Source organism: Plutella xylostella, chromosome 22, assembly GCF_932276165.1.
Source record: "Plutella xylostella chromosome 22, ilPluXylo3.1, whole genome shotgun sequence".
In the NCBI taxonomy this organism is placed as follows: Eukaryota; Metazoa; Arthropoda; class Insecta; order Lepidoptera; family Plutellidae; genus Plutella; species Plutella xylostella.
The window spans coordinates 2624942-2647791 of NC_064002.1; the positions used below are offsets into that span (position 1 = coordinate 2624942).

Genomic DNA, 22850 nt, shown 5'->3' on the forward strand with positions numbered 1-22850 from the left:
CTAGTTATATCAAATTAACAGGGAAAAAATAAAGATTTTACGGAGACTTGTTGTTTATGCGAGCACACCAGCGCCCTCTCCCCTGAGGTAAACCGAGATTAGGTATTCAGATTATCAAGACTTTCGTAAGTATATTTTTGAAAATGCTAGTCGAAAACAAGACTTATTTATAGAATTGCTAGATAAATTACATATAAGTAGTTGACATTAAATTCAGCAACTTTACGACTTGATATAAAAATGCCGGCATTCTGAGAGAATGCATCTTTTGTGTTCGGATATCACAGGACCACACATCTTCAACATGAAATTCCTGGTAAGAGTTTTTTTAAATATTCGTTTAAAAAAATGCAAAAAGAATCTACTTGAACAATTGCATACAGTCCTACATATTAATGAGACATAAAATCATCATCATTGTCAATACTGATTAATTCCATGCTTTGCAATTCTCCTCTCTCTCTCATTCTCCATAATAAAAAAGTCACGTGACCAACAAAGTTTCTATGGAAAATGTTTTTTTTTTTCGCGAATTTTGAAATTCTGATTTCAGTTTCGGGCTGAGATATCCATGCTGCACATGTAGGTCGGCTTAGTATACCCTTTTTGCAACACCCTGTATATCTGGTACAAACAGCTACCATACCAGCACCGACATATTAACAATGGACAACATTTCATTTTCTTTACCCTATATTTTTATTAGCTATTCGGAAAGTTTTTAAAAAATTAGAGGATCCGTATTTTTTTATTTTGTGTATAGGTACATTAATTTTTGCATGTTATTTTTAGAGAGGTCATCTCTTAATACGTACTAATCATTTTATTTGATAAATAAGAAAAAAACAGTCAGAAAGTGTCAGAACAGAATTTATGAAAATGACACAAATAAACAACAACATCACGATAAAACGTCAACGTCAATCAAAAATGAAAGTGACAGTTACTTTGTTTTTAAATCTATAGGCTTTGATCAAAATGCATCGCACCTGATGCATGACGTCATCAGCATTTTTTTACTATTTTATTATTTTCTCGAAAATGATACGTCCAAAAATCTCGAAATGGTTTTCGATTTATAGCAGCTTTAGGTTTTTGAAATGTTGTCCATTAAAAATAGATAAGAATCGTTGCTCGCCTGTAAAACATCAGACAAATTGATACAAGCTACATGAGATTTGACAAGAGAGTGACGCTGCTCATGGATTCTTAATATAGCCAATATTCGGCTGAGGTAGCCCCAAAGCTCCCCAGCGTCAACATTATATGTTCAGGTGTTATTCTCCTTTAAACCTTCAGACCTATACCTACCTCTGTCTTATGTAGGTACGAATTATACTCCCTCATGACCTTCGGAAACCTTCAGAGAGCTATATTTGTGTCTGTCTGGCGCAGGTACTACTAGCGGTCTGCTTGGTCGCCGTCGCGTGCGGGCAGGGCGCCGACGCCGCCGGGCCGCCGCCTCACACAATAGCATCTTTCTTTGGGCGACACACCAGAAACGTGTAAGGGGAAACACATTTTATCATCATCATCATCATCATCCAATCACCATTATAGTCTGTATTTAGTTATCGAGCGCACATTCGTATCATTCAGATTCGAAAGGGGTATACTTTTTTGCACCTTTCTACTGGTTTTCCTGTACTACCTGTAGGTTGACTGGTAGAAAATGAATTTAGCATTATGTCCTCCTTTTATATACACTTAAATTATTATGTTATGTTTGTGCAATAAAATATTGAATAAATAACTAAATCATCAATGCGCCTACCTATAATCCATCACTGCTGGACATATCATGTGTCTCCCAAGGAGCGCCACACTCCTTCCTTAGCCGTCCTAACCCAGCCACGACCGCTGCGTGTCTGAAGTTCTTTGTTTCCTTAAGGCTGGAGGGCACATCAGGATTGGTTTCAGTTTTTTTTAAAGTATATTGTTTATTTTAGGTATGAAAGCGAAGATGGCAATTTGGCTCAAGCTTCAGGCGTTCTTGTAAGTAATTAATTTTTGTTTATTATAATGTGATTGTAGCAGCTTAGCTTAATTTCTAGCTTCTTTGTTTTTATTTATTTAGTTATGTACTATGAGGGATTAGGATGTGAAGCTTAGAAAGCTGTAACCACACACTCTCTCACGACGTGCGTGACGAGTTGCGCTCGTCTTATTGTTTTGAAATTTAGATACCTAAGCAATGAAGGTAAATAACATCAATATATATGACACTCTGACATTATTCGTACTATTTCGTACCCTTTACAGATCGAATCTGTATGGATTCCCCTATAGTACATCATTAGCACAGCTTTTAAAAAAAATGAACTGAATAAACCTTCTTATAAGAACAACAAGAAAGAAGGTATCTATTATATATATTCTTTATAAAAATTATGTACTAATTTTTTTCAGAGCCACAGCCTGCGCGTTACCCGGGCAGTGGCCAGAGTCAGAGGAGTCCCTGGAGGGGTGGATGCTGAGTTGAAAGGCGAGATAAAGAATGTAATGTAATGTGTTTTTTATCATTAAAAAATACCTAGGTACATTGAAACTGAAACTGTAAACAAAATTTAAAAAAACATTTTTATTTCAATAATAAATTAATATAAAGCTCGATTTTTAATCGCTGTCGTTATTTACGTTGGTCCACAATGGAAGATCCAAAAAAACCCAATTTTTTTTTTAGAGATTTATTTCCAATAGTGACATTTATTTCTTAAGTCTAATTATAAGTTGATTCTAACAGTGCAAGTATAGAAGTAAAGAAAGACAGGGTAATCGCAATCGCGGTGATTACGGGGAACGAAGCACGTTTTGCAATTCAGCATACTCGTGACCGCGGGCGACGCATGTCGCGGTGTCGGGGCATGCGGCGTCAGCGCGACGCTAGGCGAGCGCGAGCGTAACACCTCCCCGCGAAGATCACCAACTATTTGAGGGTGGTTCTCGAAAATGTCGCTGTCACGAAGTGTGGATCAACTTTCGCTTTGTCCTAGATTTCAGCGTATATCCCTTCTGGTACGTTTGATGTCTCTGAAGGTTACGCAGAATAAGTGCCATGATTAATGCACTTGCACTATAGAGAATGGCTAACATCGAAATAGTGGTGTGGTACAGGCTGTAGCTGTTCAGCTGTACCTACGTGATAAAGTTCTGCTTGGGTTATTTGTTGTTAATATATATTATCGCGCCACCAATTTAAATCTTCCAAAATTAAAGTTAAAGGATTGGTTTTGGCTTCATAATTATTCTTTTTTTTGTAATGCTAAGAATTTCTGTCATTCTAGTATTTTTCTGTATAAATATTCGTATTTAACTGCTGGACAGGCTGCGATCAGAACACCAATTAATTGAACAAACTCTCTAATAGTACACTTTCTAAGGTCGATTAACTTTTCGAGTAACTGCGCAATATGATTGCGTTTGTCTCATGGCAATGAAATCGATAAAGCTTCTGTATTGAATATGAAACCCAGGAATTTTCATATTTGCGAAGAGGATAAAGAGCTCTTTTCGTAATTGACTACGGAACCCAAACAGTGCAATAGCAATAGTTTAACCCCCTTATACATCATCGCTAAAACGGCAATAACAGCACCGAAGAAACGGATCCTCGAGTACAACCTAAAGATGGCAATAAAAAATCGGGACAAAGAGGTCGTTGCCCAGCAATCAAGGCTTTTGGCAACGCAAAATGGAGCGGAATAGGAGAATTTTGATTTTAATTTTATATTGACGGCCAAACCGTATTGCATGTATTTTATAGTTTTGTTATGTATAGTATATAGCATGTATTGTATAGTTTTGATATGTAGGTATTGTATAGTATATCATGAATTAATATTATCTGTATAAGAACTAACCAATAAAATTAAGATAGTTTTAAGAACACTGTCACACATTAACACCAGGCAAAACAACAGCGATGACAAAAGGAGTGTGTGGCCACTGACAGGCGTCTGTTAAGTTCTCTGAAGACAGCTGACACTGGCCCTACCCTTCAAATGTTTGTTGTCATTATAATTGTAAGTGTGACTGTGTGAAACAAAGAAAAAAAAAAAAAAAAAAAAAAAAACAAGAAATGCACAACTGGGGGTTTTTAGTCGGTTAAAGGCCGACACTACCTGGGTCCCCTTCCCAGGTGTCTGTGTAGATTGTCCTCCAGGAGTGCAAAAAAAAATAATTTATTAATAATATATAGGTATACATATATAAAAGATAAAATATATATATTATAAGCTTCCACATTGAGTAGTGAGTAGTGAGTAGTTAAAAGATGAAGACAAAAAACAACCAAACTCTCACAATATATTGATCTCTCAAAAAGGCACGGACATAAAGTCTGTGGAGTGATAATAAAATCTTTAAAAAAAAAAACCCCCTTACACATAAAAAAGTTCGTGGACGCTTTAGCTATTGAACTGTTTTTTCCCTCTCTGTCAAAGATCAAATTGCTCTCATATGTAAGAGTTTCATGTACTACTCTGTGTAAAGAGTATTGGGATTATATGTATCCATAAAACATGTTCCTTCAGAAACGATACAAGATAATAGATAGAAGACAATAAGGAAAAATCGCCGCGAGTACCAAACACAACTCAGAAAACAGCGTTTAAAAAATAGATGATTGGATACTTTTTTGGCGTATGCGTATCAAAATTTGGATGAATAACAATCATTTTTTGTTTTATTGATCTAATCCTGATACTTTTTACACAGAATGTATGTTAGAAGCTTTTTAATGATTTTAGTAAAAACCCTGGGCGCTAATGACAGGCCATAAGGCATTGCCATAAATTCGTTAATTGTTTATTTTTTCTTGAATTAGCGACTTCTTAAAGAAATCTAAAATATTTCCGATCTAAATGGGACAACTTAAACTAAAATCCGTTCATTCGTTAAGGAACTACGAAGCCACATACATACCCAAGTACACGGGTTAAAACAAGTGCGTCATTTGATTCTTAGGTAAATTAATGAAGGAGAAACTGAATGAAGGAGGATTGACTTACAAAGCGAGATTCAGCAATTCCGTAATAATTTTATGTTAGACTCCGAGTAGTATCGTCGATTATCGTGGTTGGGCTGATAAATTTGTTCCATGTTTTACGATCAATTATATCGGATCCTAGTAATGACTGCGGACCGTACTCCATTTAAAATCAACGGCCAATCAATTGAAGATGTTGACACCTTCACCTACCTGGGAAGCAAAATCACACCAAATGGTGGAACTGACGAGGATATCGGCAACCGCATCAACAAAGCCCGTGGAGCTTTTGCCATGTTAAGCCCAGTGTGGAGGTCTTCCGCATTCCGTCTCCAAACCAAGATCCGCCTGTTCAACGCGTGCGTAAAGACCGTTCTCCTCTACGGTTGCGAAACTTGGAAGAAAACGGTTCAAACCACGAACAAGCTACAGGTTTTCGTAAACAGATGCTTACGCAGTATCCTAGGGATCCGTTGGTTTGACTTTGTCTCCAACGAGGAACTTTGGCGCAGAACACATCAAAAACCTGTAGCAGAAACCGTAAAAGAACGCAAATGGAGATGGATAGGACACGTTCTAAGGCGTACTGAAGACGTCCCAAAGGAAGCGCTGACATGGCACCCCGAGGGCGGTAAACGAAGACTCGGCAGACCGCGAGAGACATGGCAGCGCTCTGTGAAAAAGGAAATGGGCCAGGCGGGGATGTCTTGGGCGGATGTCTCTGAGCTGGCCCAAGATCGTAAAGAATGGCGGCGCTTCACTTCGGCCCTTTGCTCCCCAGCGGAGATTGGGAATAACTGGAACTAACTGGATATCGGATCCTGTCATTTTATTAGATTTATGACTGAAAAGGTCATTTCTTTTCAATCTTTTGAATAACGGCAGGTGATAAATTAGCTGTCACTTTGTGAAGTTACTGCTTTTGCAACGTTCCTATTCTCGCATAGGCTTAATTGCGGTGAAAAAAAATATTAAATCGACCATCGCTGCTTTTTGAAGCTTTAATAAAATATTTTAATTTATTTTTTTATTGCAACTTCTTTCATATTTTTTTTATTCTTATTTTTTTTAAATATCGTACCTAGATTGAGTAAACTCCGTATTTTTTTTTTATTATTTATTAACACCGATGCATTTTTTTTTCACTTCTACGTGTTCTAGTTGATTCGTGCCATACTCTAAAATACTTACCCAAATAAATGTCAGTTAGCACAGCATAGCCATTTTGCCTCTACAACGCATATATTTCAAATCCTTCAAGTTGTTACAACCACGTGGGAGATTCGATCCGCGCCCTTATTATGCAACGTGCATGTAAGTAAACTGTATAAACCTAATAGTTCTGACTCATTCCGCTGGATGTAGCAATAGGACCTTTACTCCGACGATGTCCGTCAAAAGCATTTAGAATTGAGTTTATGGCTGAGAATTACCAAATGTAGAATGGGGACTACCGTTTTTTTGCTCACCAGTTGGCGCCACTGTTGACTGAGGTCAAGAGGTACCATAGCTGTCAAACTTATCAAAGGCGACTTTATCAAATTGGCGCGAAATAAAGTTTTAAAATCTTGAATCTCATAAGCTTATTAATTATAAAATTACTATAATCATAACGAGTTACTATGCCGTAATGTTGTGCAGATCCGTTATGTTCGGAAAGAAAAGGAGGACATATGTTACCAAGTGATAAAACTGTAAAAAAAAAAGTGGCTTGTGAATCAATGATTATCTGACGATCTCGTGTTTGTGAAAATCATTACTACCAATTCCAGAAAGAACATAATGTAAATAAGAATTAGGCAGTGTAGACGACCGAATGGCGTAGTGGTTAGTGACCCTGACTACTGAGCCGAAGGTCCCGGGTTCGATTCCCGGCTGGGGCAGATATTTGTTAAAACACAGATATTTGTACTCGGGTCTTGGGTGTTGATATTTATATTTAGTACTTATCTATCTATCTATGTATTTGTGTAAATATATCAGCTGTCCGACACCCATAACACAGGTTCTGCCTAGCTTGGGGTCGGATGGCCGTGTGTGAGATGTCCCCACATATTATATATATATATATATATATTTAATAAATACAATAAAAATAAAATAATAACACACTTATTTAACTTTTATTTATCACTGCTATACAAAAAAAATAACACATTAGTAATCCGGGTACATTACATAAATCCGAATTACTTTTTTACGAATATGAAAATAACGATTTTTAAAATTACGAATTTCATAATTCCGAATAATTCACAATCCCGAATTTTAAGTTTCCGAATAACGAAAATCACGAATAGTTAATAAACGAAATTTCAAACAACATATTTATTAAAATGACGAAAGTCAATTTTCCGAATATTATTATTTCGATGTTTTAAAAGTACGACTTTTTATTATATCGAATTGTTAAAATTACGAATCCCGAAGTTTTAATATTCCGAAAATACAAATTCCCGAATGTATATTAGTTAACAAGAAATAGTTATTAAGAATAGTGTGTTTATTAACAGCATAATCCGTATACAATTTAACAATATTTTTTAAGCTATATTATTTGAGACGCTCCGCTCCGCTTCACTGCGCTCCGCTTTGTTTTCGATATCTATGTGCACCTAACACGCTCCTCCTCGCTTTGCTCGTCGTCGCACCTATCTTTAGGTTTAGGTCCTAAGGTTTTTAAGGTTAAACACCATAAAATTCCGAGCAATTGTTTTGCTCTATATTTGAAACGCTCCGCTCCGCTTCGCTGCGCTCCGCTTCGTTTTTCGATATCTATGTGCACCTAACACGCTCCTCCTCGCTTTGCTCGTCGTCGCACCTATCTTTAGGTTTTGGGTCTAAGGTTTTTAAGACGTTTATGTTTTTTTTTGTCAAAATCACGAATTATCACATTTTCGATCGGGATTTGAATTTTTCGTGATTATAATAAATCGGTATTTTATTTTTCGTAAGCTTAAGCAATCGTATTTTTTAACGTTCGTGTATTTGACAATCGTAATAAGAAATCTTCGTGATTATAATATTCGAAATTATAATTTACGTGATTTTTAGAATTCGGCATTTTAAAAAATCGGTATTGCAATATTTCGTAAATAACATATTCGGTGTTTTCAAATTCGGAAAAAAGTTTTTCGGAATATTTGGGTGTTCCCTAGTAATCCACACAATGAATGCTGGTTGAGTTGTTAGTTGAAACTAAATAATGGTAGTATTACTATTCTATTATTTGTGGGGGTGTCAGTACCTGCACCTGGCTCACTCGAATGGAGCCTTTGTGCATATCGCCTTAACTCCACTCCTAAGCTTGTACCATTTCCTACCACGCTGGTCCACTGCAGGTTGGTTTCGAAAATCTAGATGTGCAGGTTTTATGACAATGTTTTCATTCATCGTAAGAGCGATGGTATACACTGTACATAAATTCCAAAGTACTCATTGGTGACAATATCTAGATCTGGAGTTTCATATTTAGTGTTCACACTACTATACAAAGTTTCTGAAGGCCACTCAACAGTATACACGAATCATTTTGTTGTATGATGCTGTCCTCTACGTTTCCAACCAAGTTACTGTTATGGTCATAGTGTTGGTGTCTGTAAAAAGAAAAAACATAGCTGTTACCTAAGCAAACAAGCATACACTTCGTTAAAAATAAGTTTGTAAATAGTAAACAAACTAACCTCTGAATTAGCTGCTCTTTGGGAACGCTTATTTTTGCGCCTCTTTTCTTTAATTCAGCTTCCAAAGCGTGCACATTCATCGACAAATAATCCATATTTGCGATATTTCGCGAAAAGAGATCACTTTTCAACAGGGAAATGAACGAAAATATAATTTATCACGAAGCCCGCCAAACAAAATATATGAAACTTAAAAATGTCACTTGACCTCAGTCAAAACCAGCGCCCCTAGCGGCAAATTCACACGCGTTAGCTCCCATTCAATCGAATGACTGAAAGTAAAGTGGCTAAATTTGGCATACACTTAAGTTGGTTAATCCGTTGGCTATAACATCATTCATGGCATAGACGTGCAATAAAATAAAAATCAAAGAAACTCTTATTTTTAAAAATCTGCACGTGTAGTAGTTATTTGAAAAGTGTTTGCTCAGTTTTAACTTATTTCAGGGGATAATATAGATAAGTTATTTTTTTAATTACTTAGAATTTATAATGCCTTTGTTCGTGCATCGAGCAATAACCATTCTCCACTGAGCACAGCCTCTTTAAAAGAAATTGTAATTAGATAACCCTTCTGATAAGCCTGCATGGTTATTGAAAATTCAGTATTCTAGTTTTATCTACAACGAAGTTACAGGTGGTCGAAAATGGCCTGAATTGCTTCGAGAAAAGGATGGTACGGCCGTGCCGCTTTTTTGCTCGACTTCGTGGGGGCACGCCCCAGATGAGCTATTTTTTTATTACTTAGAATTGATAATATTTCCTTTGTTCATGCATCGAGCTCTTACCATTCTTTACTGAGCACAGCCTCTTTAAAAGAAATTCTAGACAAAAATCTTTATATAATTTAGATGAGTTATTAGACGTAGATATTAGAGAGTACTATATGATATAATTAAAGTAGGCTCATATTACGCAAATAGCGAAGTAATACTAGTTTTTAAGTTCTAGTCTAGTTTAGTATCTAAGTATATTACCTATTCAAACTATTCACAATCCCAAATTTATTCCACGAATCCGTTGTTCCACCCCTACCTTATGTATGATTACGTGTACATGGAGACAGAATGTCCGAAGTTCAATCCATGGTATGCAAGCCAACCCGCATCAACCTGACCATGGAAGCCCACGAGCAACTCGACGAGAAACACTACACCTTGAGTTTCCCAAGGAGAGTCCACATATCCTGCAGTCAAGACGAATTCCACAACCTCCAAGGAAGCTCCTGAATTCGCGATCTCAAACCGAAACGATAGAATCAAAGGCCAAGTAGCTGATAAAATTTTACCAAATATTCCCTGAAAACTGGAATACCTCTAGACCAGATGGACTAACCCTGCAACTGCACTCGATAAATCTGGAAGCTCTACATGCAACCAAAACGAAACTGTCATTGCGAACCCCAGTTCAACCCGAACAAATAACGGGCTACAGCCTGTACCACACCACTATACCGATGTACGCTATTCCCTTCAGTGCAAGTGCACTAATCATTGCACTGATTCTTCGTAACCGTCATAACAAAGCAAAGATTGCTTAAAGGAAAGATAACCCAGAGACATCAAACGTACCAGAAGGGATATACGCTGAAATCCAGGACAAAGCGAAAGTCGATCCACACTTCGTGACAGCGACATTTTCGAGAACCACCCTTAAATAGTTGGTGATCTTCGCGGGGAGGTGTTACGCTCGCGCTCACCTAGCGTTGCGCTGACGCCGCATGCCCCGATACCGCGACATGTGTCGCCCGCGGCCACGAGTATGCTGAATTGCAAAACGTGCTTCGTTCCCCGGAATCACCGCGATTGCGATTACCCTGTCTTCACTTCTATACTTGCACTGTTAGAGTCAACTTATAATTAGACTTAATAAATAAATGTCACTATTGGAAATAAATCTCTAAGATAAATTTAGGGTTTTTTTGGATCTTCCACTGTGGACCAACGTAAATAACGACAGCTATTAAAAATCGAACTTTATATTAATTTATTCAAATAAAAATGTTTTTTAAATTTTGTTTACAGTTTCATTTTCAATGGTAGGAATTTATTAATAATAAAATCATATTACAATACATTCTTTATCTCGTCAAGTTAGCCTAACAGAACTCGGATTTGCTCTTTCTCGATGTCTTTGACCGATCGGGTAACGGGCATGCTGTGGCTCTGAAATAAAAAGTACATAATAAAATTATTATAAAGAACATGTAATAGATACTCTCGTTCTTGTTGTTCTTATAAGAACGTCCATTCAGTTTTCATTATTTATAAAAAGCAGATTCGATCCGTAAAGGATACTAAATATACCTACATTGCTTAGGTATCCATATTTATTTCAAAACAATAAGACGAGCGCAACTCGTCGCGCACGTCGTGAGAGAGTGTGTGGTTATAGCTTTCTAAGCTTCACATCCTAATCCCTCATAGTACATAACTAAATAAATGAAAACAAAGAACCTAGAAATTAAGCTAAGTTACTACAATCATAGTATAATAAATATAGCTGAATTACTTACAAGAGAGCCTGAAGCTTGAGCAGAATTTCCATTTCCGGTTTCATACCTAAAATAAATAATATAGGTACTTTAAAAAAACTGAAAGCAACAATAACCAATCCTGATGTGCGTAAAATTTTAATTTATCATCTGCAAGCAGAAGTAAAAAAATACAAATGAATCTCTTAAAGAAGCTATAACCGTTGTTGTACACGAGTTCTCCGGTAGAGACCACGACCAGGAAAACGTAGTGGACCAAACGCCCTCCAGCCTTAAGGAAACAAAGAACCTCAGACACGTAGCGGTCGTGGCTGGGTTACGATGGCTAAGGAAGGAGTGTGGCGTTCCTTGGGAGACACATGATATGTCCAGCAGTGATTGATTATAGGTAGGCGCATTGATGATTTAGTTATTTATTCAATACTTTATTGCACAAACATAAAATAATAATATGAGTGTACAAAAGGAGCACTTAATGCTAAATTCATTTCCTACCAGTCAACCTACAGGAAGTACAGGAAAACCAGTACCAGAAAGGTGCAAAAAAGGTATATGAAAGAAGAAATAACTAAATATAGGCTATCATGGTAATTTGATGATGATGATAAAATGTGTTTCTCCTTACCCGTTGTTGAATCCCGCGGGTTGCACGTTGGACACGCCGGACTGGGCGGGCGCGGCGTCGGCGCCCTGGCTGCACGCGGCGGCGACCACGCAGGCGGCTAGTAGTACCTGCGCCAGACAGACACAAATATACGTCTCTGAAAGTCTCCGAAGGTTATAAGGGGAATAACTCGTACCTACATCAGACAAAGTTAGGTATAGCTCTATATAGGAGAATAACGCCTGGGATGACCACTGAGCAGTGACGATAATATAATGTTGACGATGGAGAGCTTTGGGGCTACCACAGCCGAATATTGGCTATTAAGAATGCGTAAGCAGCGTCGCTCCCTTGACAAATCTCATGTAACTTGTATGGATTTGACTGATGTTTCACAGGCGAACAACGCTTCTTATCGGTGGTGGTACGGTAGCTGTTGGTACCAGATATAGAAGTGGCTCCTTGAGTCGCTACCCCCCCGGGAGCTGCTTCTGTCGGCAACCGCTGACGCAGAAGTCCGGGAAGTAATCGACTCAGAATACCAGAAAAAAATTAGACCCATAAATAAACCATTTATATGTGTCTTTAGTATCATCGTTACTTAACATGGAATGAATCTATTGACAATGATGGTGATTGTATGTCTCAATATGTAGGACTGTATGTAATTGTTCAACTATATTTAATATTTAAAACACTCTTACCAGGAATTTCATGTTGAAGATGTGTGGTCCTGTGATATCCGAACACAACAGATGCATTCCCTCAGAATGCCGGCATTTTTATATCAAGTCGTAAACTTGCTGAATTTAATGTCAACTAATTATATGTAATTTAACTAGCAATTCTATAAATAAGTCGACCTTGTTTTCGACTAGCATTTTCAAAAATATACTTACGAAAATCTTGAGTATCTGAATACCAAATCTGGGTTACCAGATTAAAATATTTTATACTTAAATATATTCTACATAAAACTAGGAGGTACATAAAAATATGTACATGTTATAACCCAACATTTCACATAATCATCGCATATAGCCCAGGGGAATGAGCCTCACAAAATCTCTATGTATATTATTTATTGTAAAGAGCTGTACTTTGATAGCCCTAAACATTAGCTCGCGAGCTACTTTAAGAATTCCAGAAACCCTGCACATTCATACGGAAAAAAATTGTAAATAACAAACATATAGATTAGAAAAGCATTTATTTCCTCATTCATTATCCTTAAATATTTTCGATCTGCTGCTATCATATCCTTAAATACAAGTCGGGTCACATTTATCTCCCTACTATTTGTCAGTGTTCCCACAGCTTCCCGTAGCTCTGCTCGGTCTGGGCGGGGTGCGCGAGTACTGCAGGGAGCGCTGGCCGCGACGGGCCGGGGATGGCGGGCGCCATGGGGAGCACGTAGCCCTGGAAACCAATGACAGTCAGCGAAACTGGGGACATTACCCTGGAAACCAATGACAGTCAGCGAAACTGGGGACATTACCCTGGAAACCAATGACAGTCAGCGAAACTGGGGACATTACCCTGGAAACCAATGACAGTCAGCGAAACTGGGGACATTACCCTGGAAACCAATGACAGTGAAACTGGGGACATAACCCTGGAAACAAATGACAGTCAGCGAAACTGGGGACATTACCCTGGAAACCAATGACAGTCAGCGAAACTGGGGAAATTACCCTGGAAACAAATGACAGTGAAACTGGGGACATAACCCTGGAAACAAATGACAGTCAGCGAAACTGGGGACATTACCCTGGAAACCAATGACAGTCAGCGAAACTGGGGACAGTACCCTGGAAACCAATGACAGTCAGCGAAACTGGGGACATTACCCTGGAAACCAATGACAGTCAGCGAAACTGGGGACATTACCCTGGAAACCAATGACAGTCAGCGAAACTGGGGACATTACCCTGGAAACAAATGACAGTCACCAAAACTGGGGACATTACCCTGGAAACAAATGAAAGTTAGTGAAACTGGGGACATTACCCTGGAAACAAATGAAAGTTAGTGAAACTGGGGACATTACCCTGGAAACAAATGACAGTCACCGAAACCGGAAAACTATGCACCTTGCTTTAGACGGCAGATGTGACAGGAAGTGTGGGGGTAAGTAAATGATAAAAAATGCCTTACTTTTGGGCCAGAATAAGAACATTTTGATCAAGTGTTTCAGAAAGAATCTTCACTGTTTTATAGACTAAGTATGCATTTAGGACAAAGGATAGGGGCCGGAGTAATTAAATTTTAAATTATGTTCTACAATTATTTTTAAACTTCAATTACTCTAATAAACGAAGTAGGCAATGTATTCATCACATCGTCACAGGACTGTCGTAGGTATTTTGGGTATTTATGGAGGGTTTTAGTCTACTTCTCCCGCGGGGACCAGCCGTATTGGGAGAGTGTTCTATTATATTTTTAGCGTTTTTTCGTTTAGTGGAGAAGGCCGATGGTTGCTAATGTTCAGTAGGTTGATTGGTTGTTAGGAATGTTTTAATGTCAACTTTGTTTTTCTTCTTAGGCTGATTGTTATTTTTTTCTGTTCCTCTTTTCTTTCAGATTCTGTATCCGAGCTCTTTACTTTCTCTGGTGATTCAGGTAAGTTCCTTTTCTTTCTGTTTTGAGTTTCATTTAGTGTTTGAGCATATATCTCTCTTTGTTTGGTAGAGTTATTATTTTTCCATGACGTATAGCAGCTCTGTTTCCCAGCTCTATTTGGCAGTTCAATTTTTTTTTAATTCTTGGCCCTCTTGTCGTACTTTTTTCGTGAAAAATCTGTGAGTTATCTAGTTGTTTTTTATTCTTTAGAAGCTCGATTGTTTTGCCCAAAGTTGTGAGTGTCAGTATGACTTATCTTGTCGCTTCTTTTTCCAAGTTGTCTTATTTTCATGAAGTTTAAATATTATATAGGTACATATTTAATCCATCAATTCACGATGTGCACAAATTCTTTGGCACAGAAGACAGTTTTCATCGCTAGCAACTTGTAACGGTCACTTCACTATTTTTTGGTTTTCCGACCTCCACTTTTTCCTAGTTATATCAAATTAACAGGGAAAAAATAAAGATTTTACGGAGACTTGTTGTTTATGCGAGCACACCAGCGCCCTCTCCCCTGAGGTAAACCGAGATTAGGTATTCAGATTATCAAGACTTTCGTAAGTATATTTTTGAAAATGCTAGTCGAAAACAAGACTTATTTATAGAATTGCTAGATAAATTACATATAAGTAGTTGACATTAAATTCAGCAACTTTACGACTTGATATAAAAATGCCGGCATTCTGAGAGAATGCATCTGTTGTGTTCGGATATCGCAGGACCACACATCTTCAACATGAAATTCCTGGTAAGAGTTTTTAAAAACATTCGTGTAAAAAAGTGCAAAAAGAATCTACTTGAACAATTACATACAGTCCTACATATTAATGAGACATAAAATCATTATCATTATCAATACTGATTCATTCCATGCTTGGCAACAGATAGTACCAAAGACACATGAATGGTTTATTTTTGGTCCAAATTTTTTCTGGTATTCTGAGTCGATTACTTCCCGGACATCTGCGTCAGCGGTTGCCGAGAGCAGCAGCTCCCGGGGGGGGTAGCGACTCAACGAGCCACTTCTATATCAACCAAACCATACTAACAGCTACCGTACACCAACCGACATATTAACAATTAAAAATAGATAAGAAGCGTTGCTCGCATGTAAAACATCAACTGAGGTAGCCCCAAAGCTCCCCAGCGTCAACATTATATGTTCAAGTGTAATTCTCCTTAAAACCTTCAGACCTATACCTAACTATGTCTTATGTAGGTACGAATTATACTCCCTTATGACCCACGGAAACCCTTCAGAGACCTATATTTGTGTCTGTCTGGCGCAGGTACTACTAGCGGTCTGCTTGGTCGCCGTCGCGTGCGTGCAGGGCGCCGACGCCGCCGGGCCGCCGCCTCTCACATCAACTCTCATTAAGCGACACACCAGAAACGTGTAAGGGGAAACACATTTTATCATCATCATCATCATCATCATCATCATCCAATCACCATTATAGTCTGTATTTAGTTATCGAGCGCACATTCGTATCATTCAGATTCGAAAGGGGTATACTTTTTTGCACCTTTCTACTGGTTTTCCTTTACTACCTGTAGGTTGACTGGTAGAAAATGAATTTAGCATTATGTCCTCCTTTTATATACACTTAAATTATTATGTTATGTTTGTGAAATAAAACATTGAATAAATAACTAAATCATCAATGCACCTACCTATAATCAATCACTGCTGGACATACCATGTGTCTCCCAAGGAGCGCAACACTCCTTCCTTAGCCGTCCTAACCCAGCCACGACCGCTACTAGTCTGAGGTTCTTTGTTTCCTTAAGGCTGGAGGGCACATCAGGATTGGTTTCAGTTTTTTATAGTATATTGTTTATTTTAGGTATGAAAGCGAAGATGGCAGTTTGGCTCAAGCTTCAGGCGTTCTTGTAAGTAATTAATTTTTGTTTATTATAATGTGATTGTAGCAGCTTAGCTAAATTTCTAGCTTCTTTGTTTTTATTTATTTAGTTATGTACTATGAGGGATTAGGATGTGAAGCTTAGAAAGCTGTAACCACACACTCTCTCACGACGTGCGCGACGAGTTGCGCTCGTCTTATTGTTTTGAAATTTGGATACCTAAGCAATGAAGGTATATAACATCAATATATTTTATATATGACACTCTGACATTATTCGTACTATTTCGTACCCTTTACAGATCGAATCTGTATGGATTCCCCTATAGTACATCATTAGCACAGCTTTAAAAAAAAATGAACTGAATGAACCTTCTTATAAGAACAACAAGAAAGAAGGTATCTATTCTATATTCTTTATAATAATTATGTACTTATTTTTTTCAGAGCCACAGCCTGCGCGTTACCCGGTCAGGAGTCCCTGCAGAGGTGCTTGCTGTGATGCGTGGCGGCTAACTTGACGAGATAAAGAATCTATTGTAATGTGTTTTTTATCATTAAAAAATACCTACATTGAAACTGAAATTGTAAACAAAATTTTAAAAATCATTTTTATTTCAATAATAAATTAATATAAAGCTCGATTTTTAATCGCTGTCGTTATTTACGTTGGTCCACAGTGGAAGATCCAAAAAAACCCAAATTTTTTCTTAGAGATTTATTTCCAATAGTGACATTTATTTCTTAAGTCTAATTATAAGTTGACTTTAACAGTGCAAGTATAGAAGTAAAGACAGGGTAATCGCAATCGCGGTGATTCCGGGGAACGAAGCACGTTTTGCAATTCAGCATACTCGTGACCGCGGGCGACGCATGTCGCGGTATCGAGGCATGCGTCGTCAGCGCAACGCTAGACGAGTGCGAGCGTAACACCTCCCCCCGAAGATCAAAACTATTTGAGGGTGGTTCTCGAAAATGTTGCTGTCACGAAGTGTGGATCGACTTTCACTTTGTCCTGGATTTCAGCGTATTTCCCTTCTGATACGTTTGATGTCTCTGGGTTATCTTTCCTTTAAGCAATCGTTTCTTTGTAAAGACGGTTACGAAGAATCAGGATTAGTGCACTTGCACTGAAGAGAATAGCGTACATCGGTACAGTGGTGTGGTACAGGCTGTAGCCTGCAGGATATGTGGTACACGTAATCATTCTCATGAATTGATGCATAAGGTAAGGGTGGAACAACGGATTCGTAGAATTAATTTGGGATTATGAATAGTTTGAATAAGGAATATACTTAGAGACATTCGGAAACTTAAAAACTAGTATTACTTCGCTATTTGCGAAATATGAGCCTACTTTTATTTTATCATAGTACTCTCTAATATCTACGTCTAATAACTCATCTAAATTAAAAAAAGATTTTTGGCTAGAATTTCTTTTAAAGAGGCTGTGCTCAGTGAAGAATGGTAAGAGCTCGATGCATGAACAAAGGCTAATATAATATCAATTCTAAGCTCATCTGGGGGCACGGCAGTGCCCCCACCAAGTCGAGCAAAAAAGCGGCACGGCCGTACCATCCTTTTCTCGAAGCAATTCAGGCCATTTTCGACCCCCTGTAACTTCGTTGTGGATAAAAGTAGAAGACTGAATTTTCAATAACCAAGCAGGCATTGTAAAGACACGGTATATTTCAAATTTCATTCAATTTGAACCAGTAGTTTAAGAATTATAATGGGTCAAAGTTTCTTAATTTTTTCACTGACTCACTCACTCACTCACTCACTCACTCACTCACCGATCATAAAAATTCTAAGGCACTTCTAGCAGACCTAGACGCTTCAAATTTGGAATATAAGTAGTGTTTGGTGTATGAACCAAGGAAAAACTAAAATATTTGTAAATACTCGAGTAACATTTTTCAATTTTGGTCCAGTTTTCGAGATAGGTACATAACTGCTTAAATAATTTCATAATCACATATCTGGGGGCACATCAAACCGGAGCCGGTCGCCGTTGGTGAGGCAACACTCGAAGTTGTGCAAGAATATGTCTACCTCGGGCAGGCCTGTGTCACTCCGCGCGTGGGCGGCGCAGGCGCCAGCCTGGCGCCTGCCGCGTCGAGTGGGCAAATCTAGTCGGCTGCCGCAAGCGGAAGACGATACACGCGCGCGCTATTTGTTCCTATTTCGTACTAGTTTATAAATGTCGTATTTAGGTATTTATTAAAATTTATGAATAGAAAAATGGACATAAAAAGAAAAAAAGCAGCAAAAAAATACTGTGCCGTATTTAATTGCTTAAATACGGATCGTGATCCAAATTTAATTTTTTTTAGATTACCAAAAGATGCTGACAGGTAAAACTAATCTAAGTATTTTATTGATTTCTTCTACGTTCCTTATTTGAAATGAAATTAATCCGAACTACAAACCCTTTTTTTCCCCATGTTGAACAAAGTCTATTCCAATTTTTTTTTTAAAGTATTAAATTTACAGACACAACTACCTTCAAAATGTATTAATGAATCGATTATAAAATGTGAGCTGAGTGGGATTCGTGCTCAACTAAACTAAAACAGAACATCATGATCAATTTCATCTCAATATTATCACACATTATGAAGAAAAAAAACATTTTTTGACTGAAGTAAATGTTTTACGTAGATATAGGTACCTATCTACCTCTTTCTTTTACTTTTACTTCAAATAATAGATCTATGAATAGGTCTTTAACTATTAAATTGCCGTAGCTTCAACTAGTCATTTCCAATAGAAAATAAGTTTGGAATAGCTTTGTATTCTAAATTCAAATTATTTTGTTTTAATATCATGACATTCTTTTTACAAACTCAGTCCGTTGCTTAGTAAACGTTGAAGTCTGTGGTGCTGAGGCAACCCTAAGGTGGCTTCTTTTTCAATGCGTATAACCACGTATAACTTATTATGCACCGTAGTCCAGTGAAATAAGGCGCATATTCCCTCAAAAATAAATTGGTAGGTAAGTAAATAAAAACGTGTGCGGCTGGAGCGCGATCTAAATTAGATCTTATTGCTTATGGGATGGAGTCATATTTCTTTGATAGCCATTGCGAAGATGGACTTCTGTACCTGGTACTAGTTATTATTCTGTGCCTCGGGCAGACTATTCGGCTAGGCAGAAGCAACTTCGACAAGGAGGCTGCAAGGCGCATCCAACTGGGTTGGGCTGCATTCGGGAAACTTCGTCACATATTCTCCTCGGCCATTCCTCAGAGCCTGAAGACAAAAGTCTTCAACCAGTGCGTCCTGCCAGTGATGACGTATGGTGCAGAGACGTGGACACTGACGGTAGGACTGGTCCACCGATTTAAAGTCGCTCAGCGTGCTATGGAGAGAGCTATGCTTGGGGTTTCTCTGATGGATCGTAACAGAAATGAGGTTATCCGTCAGAGGACTAAGGTTACCGACATAGCTGTCAAAATATGCAAGCTGAAGTGGCAGTGGGCTGGTCATATCTGCCGAAGAACCGATAACCGTTGGGGTAGACGAGTTCTCGAGTGGAGACCACGAACAGGCAAACGCAGCGTGGGACGCCCTCCTGCCCGCTGGACTGACGACCTTAGGCGGGTGGCGGGTAGTGGTTGGATGAGGAAGGCCGAGGACCGAGTGTTGTGGCGCTCCTTGGGAGAGGCCTATGTCCAGCAGTGGATGATTATTGGCTGATGATGATGATGATGATGATATCTGGGGGCACGGCAGTGCCCCCACCAAGTAAATATAGGCGCACGGTAGTGCCCCTGCCAAATCGAGCAAAAGATTCGCGTCATGCAAATTAAATCCGCAAAGGATGGATTACCTACTACGGACAAATTACATCAGGCTACCAGTGCTACCACTTATAGTGAAATTTTCTTAATGTACAATGAACTAAGGTTGAAATTTAATTAGGGAAATTTGATGCAGTACGAAGTATCAAAGTTACGTTTATTCATTACGTACATTCCGTAGCCAAAAATAAAGATTCTTGATTCTTACCTTAAGTTTGCGATTGATGTAGGTAGGCAACCTACCAAACTAAGTTAACGCACCTAATCTCTAATCATTAATCCCACGGAATTCTGACAATTATCAATTTTTGACATGTCAGAGATCACAAACCTTTTTTGGCTGGGTACTTTTTTCAATACGAGTCTGAACATCAGTTGTATCCGGACAATTTTCTATATTATATTTTTAAATACTTTTTAGAAAATTACTTTACGGTCTTTACGTTACGCGCCTTCCGGGGAAGGGCCAGGTTGTGGCTCCATAAAGTTTATAAAAATCAACAGACGATCACAACGCGAAAGGTCAACAATAAGAAACAGGCCAAGTGCCAGTTGGACTCGCTTACTGAGGGTTCCATACAAGTCTACTTACCTGAGATATTTTTCTTTTTAATTTCATCATTATGTACATCTATACGGAATAATTATTAGCTTGATATCTTTAACCGTTTCTAAGAAAAAGGGTGGTGACAGACAGACGGACAACATTAAGCGTTCCTTTTTTCCTTTTGAGGTACGGAACCCTAAAAAAGAATTGTAATAATCGGATCAATCGTTTCCGAGATATTCGTGGACAAACATACATACCTACCAACAAACATAAAAACATACTTATACAATTAAACAAATCATATTTGTTTATTAGGCTTAATATATTTATTGTCATATATGAATATGGTGCAGTTCCAATAATCTTACATACCTACATACCGAACATATTATTATGTACTTACCGAATGGGAGGTTTTCAACCATAGACAACGTCCATAGACAAAACCCGACAATAGATGGCGCTAGTAAATCTTCATACTGAACAGGACTGCATATTTTTTTATAGCCGGCATGGATTCGAGTCCTTTCAGCCAATACAAAAATCCATGTTTATTCCACAGAATAATACTATGATTAAATAGTTTGCCTACAAGTTGCCTATTAGGCAAATATTGCCAAATACAAATGATTTCGTAGCATAACTGGTATTTGTTGAGAACGTGCAAACTAATAATAATAAATTGCTGTTATATGTAGTTATACATAATATTAAGTGTGAACTAGTTGAGATCATCTGCATTCTCTGTCCATGTCCGAGGCGCGACCGCCGTGTGTAAGTATCATAATTATTCTGAGGCACGTTGGAAGTAATGATTTCTCTATGGTAGAGCAGACATTAGTAGGTGGATACTTAGTTTTCTCTACCCACACCACAAAACTAAAGTTTTCCGACTCTCTGAATAGCATTTATAGTAGACTCAGAGTAGATATGTCGTCGTGTTGTATTGTAGCTTACTGTAGAGAAAGGGGGTGCACAAAATTCCACAAAACGAAACAAGACGGGCAAAATGGATGGAAGCATTAAAAGAATTAAAGCCTGGATTAAACATAAAAAAGCATTCAAGAATATGCCCCGGCCACTTCAAACCATCAGACTACCTCTTAGGTAATACTACTTACTTATTCTTGCTCATTCAGTAGGTAGGTAATTAAAAAAGAAGCTGTTCCAAGTGTATTTTTTTGGGATTATTCAATCAAAAGAAGACCCAACCCAAAAAAAAACCTATGTTTTGCTTTGCGTTTTCGCAGCTCGTCTTTCAGGCGTACAGTTGACCATGATCCATAGTCTTTTCCCATGATTGTTTCAAGGTCCGGAGTACAGGCAGGGGTAAATCGTAATGGCAAGCAAGAGTCCAGGGGGAGTGCAAAGGTCGGTCGGGTATAGAAGTCACAAAAGTCCAAAAGAATAGGCAGAGTCGTCGAAATTATCACAAAACACAGCACCGGAGACATTCGCGTAGCTACAAGAGAAACCGAATGACATAACATTTGTTTTGTAGTAGGTCTGTGACATTTGTCATCTCCGTTTCCTCAGAAGAATGTAGCTCACTACTAAAAACGACAGGCCGAATGCCATCTATTGGTCGATTTTGGAACTACTGGAAAATCTCCCATTGAGAATCTTTTATTTGAAATCGATTAAAAAGGTTTGTTATCCCTGAATTTAGTAGCAAGTGATGCCAAGCTAAAGAATAAAATAAAGTTATTAAAATTAATTCGATACAATGGTCGTGAGTCGTTATTTTACTAAATATTATAAATGCGAAAGTTTGTGAGTATGTGTGTATGTGTGTATCTTTGTTACTTCTTCAGGTCAAAACGGCTTAACCGATTTTAATGAAATTTGGAATGGAGTTAGCTGACACCCTGGATTAACACATAGGCTACTTTTTATCGCGAAATTCCCACGGGAAAACTAATCAAGGTGAAGCGAAGCTCGTGGCAACAGCTAGTATTGAAATATTTGTTATTTTTGTATTACCTACTTCACTTGAGCAAGTAAATATTTAGATTTATTTTTTTGTATGAAAACATAAAAAAAATTTACTGAAATGGATACAATTTTTTCCTTTTTCGGTGAAGAGCTTTTTAGTGGTATCACTAATGAAATGTCAGAATTCCGCGGAATTAAAAATTAGAGTTATACGATATACGTACCTAGAAGGTACCGAAAAGAAAAAAAAGTAGAACTGTCTACAAAATACAAAATGAAATGAGATCCCATCAAAAACAAT

The 22850-nt window shown here is 38.0% G+C and overlaps 1 protein-coding gene across 3 annotated transcripts; it reads left to right on the forward strand.

Moving 5' to 3' along the window:
* The first annotated feature begins 190 nt into the window (after positions 1-190).
* On the forward strand, positions 191-16909 carry LOC125490324. 3 transcript variants are annotated; one of them, XM_048629233.1, is made up of 4 exons: positions 191-316; positions 1396-1505; positions 1950-1995; positions 2410-2618. In XM_048629233.1, the coding sequence occupies exons 1-4, from the start codon at positions 260-262 to the stop codon at positions 2506-2508; spliced, it is 312 nt and encodes a 103-aa protein (XP_048485190.1). In that variant the 5' UTR covers positions 191-259; the 3' UTR covers positions 2509-2618. The 3 variants fall into 3 exon arrangements, with proteins under 3 accessions (XP_048485190.1, XP_048485192.1, XP_048485191.1); XM_048629235.1 differs by lacking the exons at positions 1396-1505; positions 1950-1995; positions 2410-2618 and adding exons at positions 15683-15789; positions 16241-16286; positions 16706-16909 and having other exon boundaries at positions 288-316; XM_048629234.1 differs by lacking the exons at positions 191-316; positions 1396-1505; positions 1950-1995; positions 2410-2618 and adding exons at positions 15027-15141; positions 15683-15789; positions 16241-16286; positions 16706-16909.
* The last annotated feature ends 5941 nt before the right edge of the window (positions 16910-22850 follow it).

Coding starts and splice junctions, on each gene's coding strand:
- LOC125490324 (XM_048629233.1), top strand. CDS start 260: ATGCATCTTTTGTGTTCGGATATCACAGGACCACACATCTTCAACATG. Junction 317..1,395: donor TCTTCAACATGAAATTCCTG/GTAAGAGTTTTT, acceptor TGTCTGGCGCAG/GTACTACTAGCGGTCTGCTT. Junction 1,506..1,949: donor GGGCGACACACCAGAAACGT/GTAAGGGGAAAC, acceptor TGTTTATTTTAG/GTATGAAAGCGAAGATGGCA.